The sequence below is a fragment of the Rhincodon typus genome, chromosome 5, assembly GCF_021869965.1.
Source record: "Rhincodon typus isolate 14 chromosome 5, sRhiTyp1.1, whole genome shotgun sequence".
Taxonomy (NCBI): domain Eukaryota; kingdom Metazoa; phylum Chordata; class Chondrichthyes; order Orectolobiformes; family Rhincodontidae; genus Rhincodon; species Rhincodon typus.
Genome location: NC_063336.1, coordinates 76,130,668 through 76,147,759, shown reverse-complemented (window position 1 = coordinate 76,147,759; position 17,092 = coordinate 76,130,668). Strand labels below are relative to the sequence as shown.

The window sequence follows — 17,092 nt, the reverse complement described above, 5'->3', positions numbered from 1 at the left end:
CGCCGGAGTCTGAGGGGTGACATTATAATGGTTTATAAAGCCATGAGGGGCATGGATAGGGTGAATACCCAAGGCCTTTTCCCTGAGGTAGGCGAGTCCAAAACTAAAAGGCACAAGTTTAAGGTGAGAAGGGAAAGATTTTCACGCAGAGGGTGAAATAAAAGAATGAACAACCCAAGGAAGTGGTGGAGGCTGGTGCAATTACAGCATTTAAAAGGCATCTGAATGGATATATGAGTAGGAAGGGTTTTGAGGGATATGGGCCAAATGCTGGCAAATGGGATTAGATTAATTTAGGATATCTGGTCGGCATGAATGAGTCTGATTGAGGGGTCGGTTTCCATGCTATACAGCTCTATGACTCTATGACTTACCATCACACCTTGATAATCCATGGTATTACCAACACTGAATCCATTACTATCAGCATACTGGGGGGTACCATTGAGCAGAAACTGAACTGGAGGACTAGCCACATAAATATTGTGCCTACAAGAGCTAGGTCGTAGGTTCGGAATCCTGCAGCAGTTAACTCACTTCCTGACTCCCCAAAGCCTGATCACTATCCACAAGGCACAAATCAGGCATATGCTTGAATACTGTTCACTAGCCTGGATAAAGGCAGCTCCGACAACACTTAAGAAGCTTGATATCATTCAGGACAAGGCAGCCGGCTTGACTGACATCACATCCACAAACATTCTCTCCCCATCAATGCTCAGTAGCAGCAGTGTGTACTGTTTACAAGGTACACTGCTGAAATTTGCAATAGATCCTTAGTCAGCACCATCCAGATCGACTACCACTACCATCTAAAAGGATAAGATTGATCCATGGAATGCGCAGGTAGTCTTAGGAGGACAGTTTGGACATGCTGAGCATGTTTCCATTGGCATTCAGAAGAGTGAGGAATGACTTTATTGAAGTGTACAAGATCCTGAATGGCCTTCATAAGGTGGACAGGATAAGGATGTTTCCTCTTACACGTGACTCCTGGTCAAGAGGCCACTGTTAAAATTAGGGGTTACCTTTTCGGGACAGAGATGAGTAGAATTTTTTTCTGAGGTTTGGAACTCTTTGCCTTCAGAAGATGGTGGAGATAGCATCATTGAGTATTTTTAAATGGAGATAGTTAGATTTTTATTAGGTGAGGGAGTTAAAGGTTACCAGATATAGATGAGAATGTGGAAAATCAAACACAAATAGATTGACAAAAGATTGTATTGAATGAGAGAGCAGGCTCAAGAGGCCAACAGGCCACTTCTGTTCTTAATTTATATGTTCATACACATTTATGAAAGCAAGATGACTAATGGTACAGTGCTAAAATTGGAGATGCTACAATTGAGGCTGGAAGGTTGCGAAGGATTTGAAAACAGGAGTGCACATTGAAATCAAGATATTCGAGAGCCATAATAGGTCAGCAAGTAGATGGATGATGGGTGGATAGAACTTATTGTAAACTACAGTTCAGGCAGCAGCATTTCTGATCAGCACAAGAGGGTGCAAGTTGGGAGGCTAGACATGAGAGAATTAAAATTGTCTAGTCTGGAGATAATGAAGGTATGGTGAGGGCTTCAGACGCAGATGAGCTGAGGCAGGAGCGAATACTAAAATGATCATGGAGGTCATGGGACTGGAGGAGATTGCAGAAATGAGAAGCAGTCGAGGTCAGGGAATGATTTGAAAACCAGGAAGATGCCTCAAATTATGTATAATGTTATCTTCATTTTTCAAATTTATTCATTTCTGACTGATGCTTTTTAATCCTGTTGTTTTTATCATGTCTGTACTCCTTTCCAAGAATTATTCTTGACTTTCCAATTATATTTTCTCTTGCTTTTTAAACACGCCCACAGAAATTACACCATTGTGAATTCAAAAGTCATAGCCGTGACAGTAAGACCAAAACCGAAAATTGCAGAATCTGTACTGGAAATTGAACTTGCTCACTTGATAAATGTAAGTACTTCTTTCCTTGCTGCAGACTATTCCAGGGATATTAGCCTTGAATTAACTGATAGTCCTCAGGGCTCAGCACCAACTTGTGATTTCCACTCAAGACACAGAGTCTCATACCAGAAGAGTATTAATTGAAGGATTGGGTGCAATGCAGAGTATTCCTTAATCATGACATTCAATTTTCCCTGTGGCAGCCTATCTATCCTGCAAAAAATATTCTTAATATAGTTTCAGCTCATCCATTGTCATGTTAAACAAAGCACTGTTATGATAACAAGCTCTGTCAGACAATAAGGACAGTTTATCTACTGTAACATTACTAAATAACTTTCAAAAATGTTTTCTTTTACTATCCCCCCTGCTTCTGCCCTGAATTTGAAAAGTGGATTTCCTTTCAAATATGTGTGATTTGATTGGATATGGTCATTCCTCTTTCTCTCTTCCCTGCTCTAACCTAGCAACATTGTGTGTCATTTCCTGGATCTAGCTACCTCTCCTCATGCAATCAACGCATCCCCTTCAGGGCTAGTGAACATATCCCCTTCGGGGAGTCTTCCTCTACCCATCACTGTCATCTCTAACATGATCTAAGGTTCCCTCTTTGACCAGCCACCTTCATTTGCAAGCATGAGATAAGCTTCTACTGACATTTTGACGAGCGCCAACTGTCTCTTTTTCACTGCCCCCTCCAATGGTGATCGTAATTGGGTCCAAAATCTATTTTCACACCAAGTTCCAGAACTTTCTTTGAATAAGTATTGACATGACTTAAGCCAGCATGTTGCTTCCAACACCCTAGGCAGCAGGCATCTTTATCTGATTGAACCTGATGGTGCTTCTTAATCACCTTCCTTGCTTTGGATCCAGTCACCAGGCTCATTCTAGCCCAGGAATGTTGCTTACCTATCCACCTCCCTCACCGCAAACTCCCCTCACCATTGTTCCAAGAAGGTACACTTTCTCCCACATGACCTGCTCCAATCTCACCAACTCCATCTGGAGCTAAGTTGAGAATTATCTCAAATTTTGTAGTCCACAGCCAGTCCTGACCTTGTATCAAATATCCTGTGTCCCCTGCCGTCGCTCACATTCACTGACCACACTCTTCTCCGTGCCCGGTGTCAACATGTTCTCATTCTGACCTTTCTGCCTCTGTCTCATCTGCCACTGGTCAAATGGTCTCTAATCATTCAGACCCCCTCCTCTCTCAGGAAACTCTGTCCCAAATTGCCCTCCATCTTGTAAAACAGGGTTTTTGCTTTGCAAGAGCAGGGTACTGTGCTTTATGATTGGTGCTCTATGAATGAAGAAAATTGTTGAATGTCAGGAACAAAAATAGAATGTTATTATAAACTGCAAAGGTGTTTGAATTATGCGATGTTCTTTCAATTGGTGCTGTTCACTAATTATGGGCTGTTAGATTAATCACAAGAAAATTACAGGAACTCAGTTCAGTTATTTCACTGACAAAAGGCTGAAGATTTGAAAGTCTAAGAAGGTTGTTAGGCTCTCGAAGAGTTAACTCATCATTTAAGAACAAATTGATGTCTGTTGTTCTGTTTTACTTTCAATTTTAATGGTATAACATGCCACAGGTCACTGCGTCCTGAGTGAAACAATATTTCATAAGAATCTTCTTATTTGAACGTGATCATGAGAAAAAGAAATTGCTCTTAAAACCCATCTGGGTCACTAACAGGCTTCAGAGCAGGTTAACTACTATCCCTACTGATCAGACTTATGCTTAATTACACATCACACAACATGAGTTTACATTTCACATACAGGTGGAAATTATACAGTGAATGGCAGAACCCTTAGGAGTATTGATATACAGAGGGATCTGGGTGTGCAAGTCCACAGATCACTGAAGGTGGCACCACAAGTAGATAAGGTAGTAAAAAAAGGCATTGGTAGGGGCATTGGGTATAAGGATTGACAAGTTATGCTGCAGCTTTATAGAACTTTAGTTAGGCCACACTTGGAAAATTGTATACAGTTCTGGTCACCACACTTCCGGAAGGATTCGGATGCTTTGAAGAGGTTTACCAGGATGTTGCCTGGTATGCAGAATTTTAGCTATGAAGAAAGAAAGGTTGGATAGACTGGGTTTGTTTTCACTGGAACGCAGAAGGTTGAGGGGCGACCTGATAGAAGTTTATAAGATTGTGAATGGCATGAATAAAGTGGAAAGTGTAAGGCCTATTCCCAGGGTGGAGGGATCAATTATTAGGGGACACAGGTTCAAGGTGCACGGGGAATGTTTAAAAGGAATGTGCAAGGCAAGTGGTAGACACAGTCACAATAGCAGCATTCAAGAAACACTTGGACGGATACATGAATAGGAAGGAAAGGGAATAGAGGGATACGGATCCTTTAAGTGAAGACAGTTTTAGTATGGAAGGGCAAAATGTGTTGGTGCAGGCTTGGAGGTCTGAAGAGCCTGTTCCTGTGCTGTATTGTTCTTTGTTCTTCCTTGTTCTTTGTTCTTTAATTCTACTTATGGAGACATGTTCACAGAATTAACACCTGTTCGATTAACGGCAGATAACCTGGTTACATTTCATTCCAGACTGGTTGTGGTAGAAATTGAATAACACTCTAAATTGTAGTCCCAAGATGTTTTCTTTTTCAGCATTCTCTAGAGTAGACTTACATGGTTATAAAAGCAATGGGGTTAAAATCTGCCTGGGTTTGTGCTACAAAGTGAATGCCTATCATAGGTCGCACACCATACTCAGTCCCTTTATCTACAATAGAATGAATAGAGCTGACAAGAGGGACATATTGCCTAAGATTTTCATCTTGCATCCATCAGGACAAATTCAAGAATGCTAAATTTCAAATGATCACTGCAATTATTAGGTTATACTGCAATTATGTAACTTATACAAGTTATGGCCAAGGCATAACCATAGAGAATAAAGTGGCATCATTGATGGCTAATACTGCAACTGCCATTTTTAGCCCATTCGTTTAAAGCAAACAGGACCAGTTCCAGCTTCTCAGTGCACCACTTGCAGTCTTGCCCACAGTCATGTTGTCCACATCCTATACGAAACAATTAAAATATGAGAGAAGGCCTCCATGTCAGTAGTATTGATGTGGCTTCACAAAAGTTTTAGAAGATATTAGGGAGGGCTGTGACTTATTTACCCACAGCAGGGAATTTACAGTTGAAAGAAAATGGTGCTGAAGGAGATTATCATGCCCGCATGAACTCTTCAAATGAGTTTCATGACTTTTGTTAGTTTCCTGCTTTTTCCCCATCTACTTGCCCAATCTTTCTATTGAAGTGATCATCCAAAATCCTCTTGAATATTTTAAATTGAATCTGCCTCCACCCCAATTCCAGGCAGTGAATTCCATACAGATCCTTTCTCATACATGATCTGATCAACAATGAAAGAAAACATTTACTGACAAGTGTTTGTACCTTTTACAGGGTACTGAAAATCCTTACTGTGCTCTCTGGGATTTCAGCAAAACGTAAGTCCTGTCCCTACTGTTAATTCTTCATTACTTATGGCAAAGATGATCTCCTAGACTTGTTTTCATTAGTTGTCAGGGCAGGAGGCGGAGTTGTCCAAATCATTTCCCCTTCTTTCATTATTTGTTCACATCTTCCAGGAGATTACTCAGCCTTTGCATGGGGATGGGAGGTGGAGTAAGGGAGTAGCGTATGTGCGATAACGCACAAGGCAGTACTGTTGCGTGGAACAAGATGAGATGGATCACAAGGCCTTCTTCCACTTACCCTCTTTCTTGTGCTCATTTTATGAACAGAACTGCAATGATTTAAAAGCCTGTTATACTTGGAAATGAACGTACTGGCTGTATTGGAACTCTGTTTTGAAGTGTATAAAATGGGTCGGACCCGTATGGATCATTTGCAAGTTTTACTGTTTGTTCTGCTTTGGCGGAAGTCAAGTGGGGTTGACTTCCCTGTTATAAAGAGGATGGCAGGTGGAGCACCTCAAATCCAGATCACTGAAAAACTTTGGTGTCCAAATGCTGGACATTTTTTATACTCATGTTTAATTGAATAACAGTTTTTTTAAAGAAGTAGTACACCTGGACAGTTCAGTGATTACTGCGTTGGGGCGGTATGTCACCAGATTCATTAGTAGTTTCTTGTATTCCTCTGCTCTGTGCTCCAAGTGACACTTTGCCCTGCCCAACCCGACTTGACCCTAACTAGCTATAATCTGAACGATCGGACTTGAAATCAGGAAATATCTGGAATTCAGCCTAACTTCCATTCCAGATTTGAGGTCCTGTGCCTGTACTGTTACTGGGGGGTGGGATCCATAAATTTGCATTTTTGCAATGGATTTTCAGGGGTGAATATGAAAAATTCAGCTGGGGAGAGAAATTCCCCCAAGTCCCTTTCATTTCCGGGGCCAAATCTCCAGAGTGTACCTGCAAGTTTACAAGATCCACCCTTAAATATGCATCAGTGAATATTATTTTCATAATGTTGCAAAACAGACAGCAAAGCTCATTTGGAACATGATCTTAAAGTTCTCTGTTGTTTCAGTGTGTTGATTTGTGAAGGCACTTATTAACCTTATTATCATCACACTTGAAACATTGGTGGGTGTAATTTTAACTACAGGGAAATAGTGTAAAACAGATGCCAACAAAATTGACTTCAATGAAAAGCAGTGTATGATGGGCAGCCAGTTCAATATCAATTGATTTACACTATTGTACACAGTTAAAATTAGTCACAGCATCAACAGATCAGGACTCAAAATTAAAGGAGCTTACCCAGTAAGCTCTTCTTTAACACATGAATCTTTGGGTCATTTTAGCAAAGGCATCAAAAAATCTATCTGTTACAATAATTGTTACATAAGTTATCAGAATGCAGATTTCATTAGAGCAAAGACTGTTAATGTGACTGTTATGACATTATTCAAAGCAAGGCTAAAGCTTTACCAGAAGAAATCTGCAAGAATGATAAATGTTTTGAATTGTTGCCAAATGAATAAATAATGATGGATTTTGTGATGTTTATATGGTTTCCTCATCTTAAAGAAACAGTCTCAGCTGTATTTCAACATTTGTTATGTTGATAGAATGCTGTTTTGTGCACAAGGAAGTTGTGGAGGGATCATTGTTCAGGGTAAATATTTTTTATGTGATTGAGGAATTGCAATGGGAAGAATGTTGGAAGCATAAAGCGAGATGCAAAATGATCCTTATGTATGTGAGGTGATATTTTCATTTTCAACAATTTCCCCCTATGAATGGCAGCACTGGACATAAACATGTTTACTCAAATTAAAAAGGTTCTTTATTTTACTCTGAAAGAACAGCATTTTTCATCATTGTCTCTGACATGGCAAACAAATTTAAGTGAAGCACAGATTGAGGAGCTGGGCAGAGAGGTTCTGACAAAATTTCCAACTACATTAAAACAGGCCACCCAGATACAGACACACTCTCGTCCCAAATAGCATCAAAGAGTCACCTGTTCCCTTTGGAATGGAATCAGTCTGAATTTGGAAAGTTCACTGCACAAATTTTCTATAAAGGTGCTAATGGCATGTCCATCCTATCAACTATTATTCAGTGTTTGAATACAATGATCATTCTCAATTATTCATCCTGAGTGGTTCATGCATGCTCTAAATTTGATGGCTTTTGACACTTGCAGAAACTGCTAGTATTTGACTAGAGTGCCTGTAAATGTTCTCCAGCCCTCAAAAATATGAATACTTTACTAGCCACAGGATGATTTTACTTTTGTTCATTTGGTAATTTATTCTTGTCATATTCATTATTGTTCGTAAATCTAATCTAAATCTAAAATTGTGTCTCACACAATAAAAGCTTTATTCAAACGTACTCTAGTAGTTATTCACCAATGTGCTGGAGATAGAGTGAGACGTTGAATCATAAATCATAATATATCTCATCTACGGACCAGTAAGTCTGCTAATTATAGATTTTAACCAAATTTCAAAATGCTTCAGCGCAGAGGGATTTGAGTGACCTCATGCATGAATCGCAGCAAGTTAGAATGCAAGTATGGCAGGTAATAAGGAGGGCAAGTTGATTTTTGGCAGTTATTGCTAAGGATTGGAGTACAAAAGTAGACAAGCATTGTTGCAACTGTGTAAGGCATTGGTGATACTGGATCCAGAGTGCTGCATACAATTTCAGTTCTCTTACGTGAAGTTTGTCACTGAATTCGAGACTGTTCGGAGAAGGTCCGCTAGATTGATTTCAAAGATGACAGACTTATTTTATGAGGAGAGTTTAGGAGATTGAGCAGTTCAGGCCTGTATCCACAACAGTTTAGAAAAATGAAAGGAGATCAGATTGAGTATATGAGATGCTAAAGAGGATTGACTAAGTAGATATAGTGCAGATGTTTCCCACTGTGGGGAAATATTGAATGAGAGGTCATAGTTTTAGGCTAATGGGTGATATATTTTAAACAGAGATGAGGAGGCATTACTTCTCTCAAAAGGTCTTGAGTCTGTGGAATTCACTGCCCCAAAGTGGATGCTGGAGATAGACAGATTTTTAATTCATGACTGGTTGAAGGGGAATGGGTAGAAAAGTGGAGTTGAGGCTATGATGAGATAAGCCTGGAGTGTATTAAATGGTGGAGAAGGTTTGAGGAGCTGAACTGCCCATTCCTGCTTCTAGTTCTTATGTTCCTATGACTTTTCGAGTCATAGAGTCATGCAACATGGAAGCAGACCCTTCAGTCCAACTCATCCATGCCAACACACATCCCAATCTGATGTAGTCCCATTTGCCAGCATCTAGCGCAGATCCCTCTATACCTTTCATATTTGTATACCCATCCAGACACCTTTTAAATGTTGTAATTGTACCCACCTCCACTACTTCCTCTGGCAGCTCATTCTATGCTTGGACTACCATCTGCATGAAAATGTTACCTTTCAGGTCCTTTTAAAATCTTTCTCCTCTCACCTGAAACATGTGGCTTCTCGTTTTGGAATCCCTGACCCTCAGAAAAGACAACTGATCAACTCAGAGCATTTCTTCATAGAAAAATAAATCTGAGACCTTTTTGAAAAAACCTTCAGAAAAATCCAGTGCACCTTATTGTATTTTAATGGGATGTGACTTCCATTATGTTTGCTGTTGACAGTGAAAAGATTCCAGGACAACCATTGGGCTTCAGTGGGTGTGTTTTGGGCAGTGAGTAGAACAGCATGTTACCACATCCTTGACATTGCAAAGTGAAAAGTAACCAACTTTCTTACGTCAGATTACTAGCTATTGACATTGGGTAGAATCTTTCATTACTCTGCGTCAGGTGTGGAAGTTAGTGTCATTTCCACTCAGGGTTGAGTCAGTTCTCCTCATGCAGTTACATGGTTCTCAGGCCAAGAACAAGGAGCAAGGCTAATATTGTGGTAGGGTTGGGCAAGTGGCTGACAGCCTAGTCATTACCTCAAGGCTTCTAAGGTTCTGGTGCCATATGTAGAAGACATCCAAACAGGCAACCATTTCATTCAAGGAAGGGGCGTATCACCCAGGCTCAGGGAGCGGATGACTGCAATGAAACATTCTTAGTTTGAAATACCCATTTTTTTATCAATGCACAAAGCTGGACCACATAGTACATATTTTCACACTTCAACACCTGACCTGTTTCAGCTCCCTACTGCTCCTGAACATACCCTTTAATGTTCCTATGGATGCAGAAAGTCTCCTGCCATTCCAAGGCCACTTAGCTTTAAAGGAGAGATTCTTAAAGATGCAGTGCGGTTACCTGAATATCAGAGCCCTCATAAGCCCATGGCTGACAGATTGGCCCTCAATCTTCCTGCTTCAGCATGTCCTGTATGAGATGATACATCAGTGGTCGAGGGAATGTGTATTTCAGTTGTGGCTTGGGTGCCCATCAAGTGGGCTATTTTATTGTGGTTGGTGCTAAGCATCTTAAGTATTTTTGAAACTGCTTTAATCCAACCCAGCCTTTCCACACAAGTGAAAGGTAAAGACCCCACAGATACAGCAAATATTCAATGAAAATACAGAAGTGGATCATAATGTGAACAAACTTTGTCAGCAGCAGAAAGGAGAGAGACAAGTTCATGTGGCAAGGTGATTTCAGTCTGCTCTGACATCAAATTTTAAGCCATCTTTTTCTGTCAGATGTTGCCCCAGTTTTATTTCCAGAAATCTCCACTGCAATGATATTCAACTTCTTGCAGGCAGTGAGCAGTTTGTTCAGGAAAAGATTTGAAATCTTTAAACACTACGGTGTTAAAATCACACTCTGGAAAATTACCAAATGCATAATTGAATGCAGTAATGTGAATGTGAACAACTCTATTTAAAAGAATGTCCATAAGCAATCATAGACACATTAATGAGCCCATGAATTAATTCTATAAATGAATGTGTTAACAAATACCTAAATTAATGTAGTATTATCAAATTCCTCAGTTTGTTCTGTCAGAGAAGACGGTAATCGCTGATTAATTGCTTCTTCAGCTACCGGACAACCTTACTGATAGTTGTAACTGATACCACACGGGTTGATTTCAATGCAGTAATGCGCCTAACAGCTTGTACAACGTACACATCAATATTTTAAATGATATAGAATCCCTAGGGTGTGGAAACAGGCCCTTTGGCCCAACAAGTCCACACTGACCCTCAGAGCATCCCACCCAGACACATCGCCCTATACCCCACCTAATCTACACATCCCTGAACACTACGGGCAATTTAGCATGGTCAATCCACCTAGCCTTCACATCTCCTACAATGTAGGAGAAAACCCACGCAGACACGGGGAGAATGTGCAAACTCCACACACAGTTGTGTGAGGGTGGAATTGAACCCGGTCCCTGGCACTGTGAGGCAGCAGTGCTAACCACTGAGCCACCGAGTTGCCCAATCCAAATTGCTTAGACACAACATGGAATATACTGTACAGAAACAGGACATTCAGCCCAACTGGTCCATTCTGGTGTTGATGCTCAATATGAGTCTCTCTCTCTTATCTTTCCTCATCTAAAAATACCATTGTAACCCACAATTTCCTCCACCTCTGCTTGTTTAGTTTGTCAAGCACACCTTGTCATGTGAATGCCACCTTATTAAGATAAAGAGGTTTCTCCTAAATTCCCTATTAGATTTCTTGGGGCCTATCTTATACTAATGACATCTCTTTATGCTCTTGGCCAACAATAATAGACACTTTCTCTGTATCCACTCAATTAAAACCTTTCAACAATTTAGATGAGGAGGCTCAAAGTCATCCTAATGTGTGTTTTTGTATCATCATGTTTATTAGGTTAGCCCCTCAGCTTTCCTTTTTCCAAGGAGAAGAGTTTGGATGCTAAACAAGATTTTACGTGTTCAATATAGAAGAGAAAATGAGCAGTAGCCACCTTGTTGTCACACGTAGAATGACAGTTGGCCAGGCCAAGTGCCTGAAACTGGTTCTTTGCAATTCAAAGTAAACTGTTCAATACCTGATTGATTGCTCTCAATGCAGCCAGTGTCCACCGCCTCCTTCACCTGATCCTCTCAACACTGATCCTGACTGTTACCGTCTGAAAACCACACCCAACACACACTTACTCAGCCCCTTTAGCATGTTAATTGAGGAGGTGAGCTAATGTTGAAGCCATCCAATTTTCAACAGCTTATCTTTGCTGAGCTGCCTGAGGAAGCCCATTAGGTGTCTCCAACTTGCCTACTTGATGATAATGATGCATGTAGATAGGAGAGACAATATATAATGAAGAGAGTTTTAAAAGGGGTACAGGATCAGAGATACCTGGGTGTAAATATGCGCAAATCATTGAAAATTGGAGGGCAGATTGTGAAAGTGTATACGGCATCCTAGGCTTTAAAAATAGTTACAAAGAGTACAAAAGAAAGGAAGTGACATTAAACCTGCATAAAACACTGTTTCAGCTTAAACTGCACTTAACAATGTGAAGCTATTATGAGGTGCACAAAGGATTCACAAGAATGGTTCGAGGTATGAGGACCTTCTGTTAGGTTGATAAATTGAAGCTGGGCTAGCTTGTTTGGAGATGGGAAGGTTGAGCAAAGATCAGTTAGAGATGTTCAAAATCATGAGGTGTCTGGGCACAATGGAAAAGGGGAAACAGTTCAATAGTGGAAGGGTTGGGAACCAGATGACACCCAATTAAGTCAATTGCAAAAGAGGCAATGACATGAGGAAAGCATATCTTATACAAAGAATCTGAAATGAGCAGCTTGAGTATGTGGTGAAAACTCAGTCAAGACTATCAAAAAAAATTTTTTTTAAATTATTTATTCATGGGTTGTGGATTTGGAAGATGCTTCTAACAAGCCTTGATGAATTTCTGAAGATTTGTGAAGATCAGTCACCTCAGCTCTAGGACATCCCAGCAGGAGTTCCTCAGGGTAGTGTCCTAAGTTCAACCATCTTCAGCTGCTTCAACAATGACTTCCCTCCATCATAAGGTCAGAAGTGGAGATGTTTGCTGATGATTGCAGAATGTTCAGCATGATTTGCAACTTATCAGATATTGAAACAGTCCATGCTCAAATGCAACAAGATCTGGATAATATCCAGGCATGAGCTGACAAATGGCAAGTAACATTCACACCACACAAATGTCAGGTGCTGACCAGCGCCAAGAAGAGACAATTTAACCACTGCTGCTTAATAGTCAATGATGTGACTGTCACTGAATACCAACTCAATAGCCAATTCATAAATATGAAGGTGGAATCACAACAATATAGTCTCTTCCTCCTGATATAATTATGTGGTTTTAATCAGTTGTCTTGTTAGCCATTGCCCTGCATCAGTTATTAGAAAGGCAATTTGGAATTCTTGTTTACAGACTGCTGACAGACATCTTAAAAAAAATCTGCACAGCGGGGAAGAAAAGACTCGCTGGTCTTCCACATAATTGCAACAGGGGCAGCATTGTGGCTCAATGGTTAGCACTGCTACCCCACAGCACCAGGGATCCAGGTTCAATTCAGCCTTGGGCAACTGTCTGTGTGGAGTTTGTATGTTCTCCCCATGTCTGCATGGGTTTCTGCTGGGTGCTCCGGTTTCCTCCCACTGTTCAAAGATGTGCAGGTTAGGTGGACTGGCCATACTAAATTGCCCATAGTGTCCAGGGAGTATAGCTTAGGTGGTTTAGCCATGGGAAATGTAGGGTTACAGGGTAGGGGGTGAGTCAGTGTGGACTTGTTGGGCTGAATGGTCTGTTTCCACACCATATAGATTCTATGATTCTATCTCCACTCACCCTCTGTCCTGTCTGTCACTCAAGCTTCTGCTGTTGGGCTACCTAATACCAGCTTACAGCAACAGCTTCTGAATCTCTGCTGAGATCTCAATCACACTACTATCAGGAAACATTAAAGAGTTGCCTCATAAGAATTCAAAATGTAACAAGATTTAGAATCACCGAATGATAGGAGGCTATTCATCCTGTCATAGGCGTACTGGCTTTCTGCAAGAGTAACTCCTCTACTGCCACCCCCTACCTTTTCCACAGGGCACAGCAAAACTCCTCAGATTCTGAAGCAGTCATTGTCCGAATTCAGCAAGACTTAGACAGTAACCGTGTTTGGTATGACAAATGGCATGTAACATTTACACCACACAAGTGCCAAGCAATGAACATCTCCAGCAAGAGAGAATCTAACCATCACCAATTGACATTCAATGGCATTACCATCACTTAAACATCCACTATCAATAGTTTGCATGTAATTATTGACCAGAAACTCAATTGGATTAGTCATATGAATACATTGGCTGCAAGAACACAGGGTGCCACGGTGGCTCAGTGGTTAGTACTGCCGCCTCACAATGCCAGGGACCTAGGTTTGATTCCAGCAGATGGCTGTTTGTATGGAGTTTGCACATTCTCCACATAACTGCAGGATTTCTTCTGGGTGCTTCAGTTTCGTCCCAGAAGGTACGCAGATTAGGAGGATTGGCCATGATAAATTGCCTATAATGTCCAGGGAAGTGCAGTATAGATGAATTAGTCATGGGAAATGCAGGGTTACAGGGTTGGGATAGGGTAGGGGGTGGGTCTGGGTGAGATGCTCTTCAGAGGATCGGTGTGGACTCATAGAGCCAAATGGCCTACTTCTACATGGTAGGGTTTCTATGATTCAATGAAGAGCAAGTCAGAGGCTAAGAATTCTATAGTGAGTAATAAAGCCTGTCCACATCTGAAAGACACAAGTCAAGAGTATGATGGCATACTCCCACTTGCTTGGGTGAGTGCAGCTCCAACTGCATTCAGGATGTTTGACACAATCCAGGGCAAAGCATCCTGCTTGTTTAGCACCACATCCACAAACATTCACTTCCTCCACCACTGACACTCAGGAGCAACAGTGTGTACAATTCACAACCATCTTCCTATGTCTCCAGCCAGCAGAGAGTCTTCAGTACTATTGTTGGAATGTTGTCAGGACCCATAGCCTTTGCAGTATCTAGTGCCTTCAACCATTTAATGACACCACATGGAGTGAATCAAATTTTAACAAATTTGTGATGCTGGGAACCTCTGAAGGAGCTGAAATGAATCATCCACTTGGCACTTCTGACTGAAGATTGCTGCTTGCTTCTTATGCTGTTTGGCAAACAAGTTGTCCTGTTTGGTGGCTTCACCAGGTTGATACCACATTTTTAGGTATGCCTGGTGCTGCTCCTGTTATGCCTTCTTGCATTCTCCATTGAACCAAGGTTGATCCTTGACTTGATGATAACAGTTGGATGGAGGTTATGATGGACTGTGATGTAGCAGATTGTGCTGGAGTACAATTCTGCTGCTGTTTGTGGTCCACAGTACCTCATGGATGCCCAGGCTCAAGTTGTTAGACCTGTTCGAAGTCTGTCCCATTTAGCTTGGTGATGGTGCTGCACAACATGATGGAGAGTATTCTCAATGTAAAGGCAGGTATTCGTCCCACAAAGACTGTGGGTCAGTCTTACTGACACTGTTATAGGCAGATGCATCTGCAGCTGGCAGGTTGGTGAGAATGAGGTCAAGTATGTTTCTCCATCTTCTTGGTTCCTTCATCACCTGCTGCAGACTCAGTCTAGCTGTTATGTCCTTTAGGAGCCCACTAGCTTGAAGAGTAGTGCAGCTGTTGACCCAATCTTGATGGTGGACATTGAAATCCCATGCTTGAAGTACATGTTGCGCCCTTGCCACTCTCATTGCTTTCTCCACATGTTAGTCAACATGGAGATGTACTGATTCATCAGCTGAGAGAGGACATACATACACAGGAGGTTTCGTTACCCATGTTTAACCTGAAGCCATGACATTTCATGGGGTCCAGAGTCAATGTTGAGGACTCTCAGGACAAATCTCTCCTGACTGTATAACACTGCGCTGCCACTTCTGGTGGGTCTGTTCTGCCAGTGAACACTGTAATGTATGATTCCGTGAGTATGACTATGTCAATCTTTTGCTTGACTAGTCTGTGAGAAAGTTGTACCAATTTTAGCACTAGCCCCAGATGTTAGTTAGGAGGACTTTCCAGGTTTGACAGGATTATTTTTTCTATTGACATTTCCGGTGTCTAGGTGGTCCATCTGGTTTCATTTCTTCATTGAGACTTTGTAGCAATTTATTTAACTGAGTGGGATGCTAGGTTATTTCAAAGAGCAGTTGAGTTTCAACCACATTGCTGTGGGTCTGGACTCATATGTAGGCCAGACCAGGTGAGAATGGCAAATTTCCTTCCTGAAAGATATTTATGAACCAGGTGAGTAGACAATTCAAACCCTCAGCATCTACCTTACCCTTCAGTAAAAAATGGCTGTCCGTTGTTGAGGAACTCAAGTGAGCTGACTAATATCTCGGTAGACACGGAACTGCCTACTGCTCAGCATCAATGGTAAGTATAGGAGTTTGAAACAGAGGATAATCATTCCAGATGTCTGCATTGGCATTTGAATCCAAATCATGTCGTAGGTCAATGACAGACCTACAAGAATTGTTTCAATCCTGGTTGCTCACAGAATGACAATGAATGTTACCTTGCCGCATGTTTGTATCTGCTTTTTGTTGAAGCGATCATACCGCAGCATCTCCAAATGATTCAATTCACTGTTTTGAACTGCCAACAAAAAAAACCTCAGAAACCCTGAAAAAGGTAGGTCTGATCTTCTGATTAACGAGTTAATCCAAACAGAGGATTAATTGGTTTACAGCAGTGATACATAATTATCCCATCGACAGGAGCCGGAGAAACAGAACTGATAAGATGGCACAGGTATTTTGTTGCTGTGAATCTTCTGAATGAATTTGCCTAACATAGCAAAGATACCAGGCTGCTAGTCCGGACCTCATGAAAGAAATAAGATGATACCCGTCATGTCAAAGATCAGATGCTGTTTGAGAACAGACCGTCATATTGTAGTTAGCCTAGGAAGAACTAACTCCTTCCACTTCTCTGCACGGGAAAGCAGAATAGGACTCTGTGACAAAAGGCCCTCAAGGCTTATTACAGTGATCCGGAAGAATCCCTCTGTCTGTGTCCCTCCTTGTTTTTAGCTTGATGGAGTTTAAAGGCCCTGAGGGAATACACCTGATGAACTAGCTGGACTTCATCACTGCAGGGGCATGTCCAGCTGAGCCATGTAATAAGGTTGGCAATCTCATAACTATGTTGCTAATTATAGCATTGATATTAATTTGAAACAAGCAAATGTGTTTTATAGGCATCACAATATATTTCTTCTGAGAAGCTATTTCTTTTTTTTTATTTAATTCTGGGTAATGAGCATCACTGGCTCGACCAGCATTTACTGCTGAGCCCTAATTCTCTATATTAATCACACAAAGTTAACAGCAGTAATAACCTTGCTTATAAAACTAAATTGCTGTTGCTCAAAGTTATGCCATTAAGTGGAAAACAGTTCCTTTTATATTCTTTCATAGGATGGGGTGTTGCTGGCAGGGCTACAATTTAATGGCTGTCCCGAGCTGCCTTAGAGAAGATGATGGTGAGCTGCCTTCTTGAACCACTGAAATCCATGTGCTGCAGATAGAACAAAAACAAAGTTGCTGGAAAAGCTCAGCAGGTCTGGCAGCATCTGTGGAGGAGAAAACAGAGTTAACGTTTCGGG

General features: G+C 41.2%; 1 protein-coding gene across 1 annotated transcript in view; it reads left to right on the top strand.

Annotated features, from left to right (window-relative positions):
* The window catches only part of adgrb3 (adhesion G protein-coupled receptor B3), a 739,829-nt gene that overhangs the window by 464,124 nt on the left and 258,613 nt on the right, over window positions 1-17,092 (top strand). The window contains exons 16-17 of the mRNA XM_048596949.1: window positions 1,860-1,962; window positions 5,408-5,451. Coding sequence (XP_048452906.1) covers window positions 1,860-1,962; window positions 5,408-5,451 — 147 coding nt within the window. The remainder of the gene's footprint in view (window positions 1-1,859; window positions 1,963-5,407; window positions 5,452-17,092) is intronic.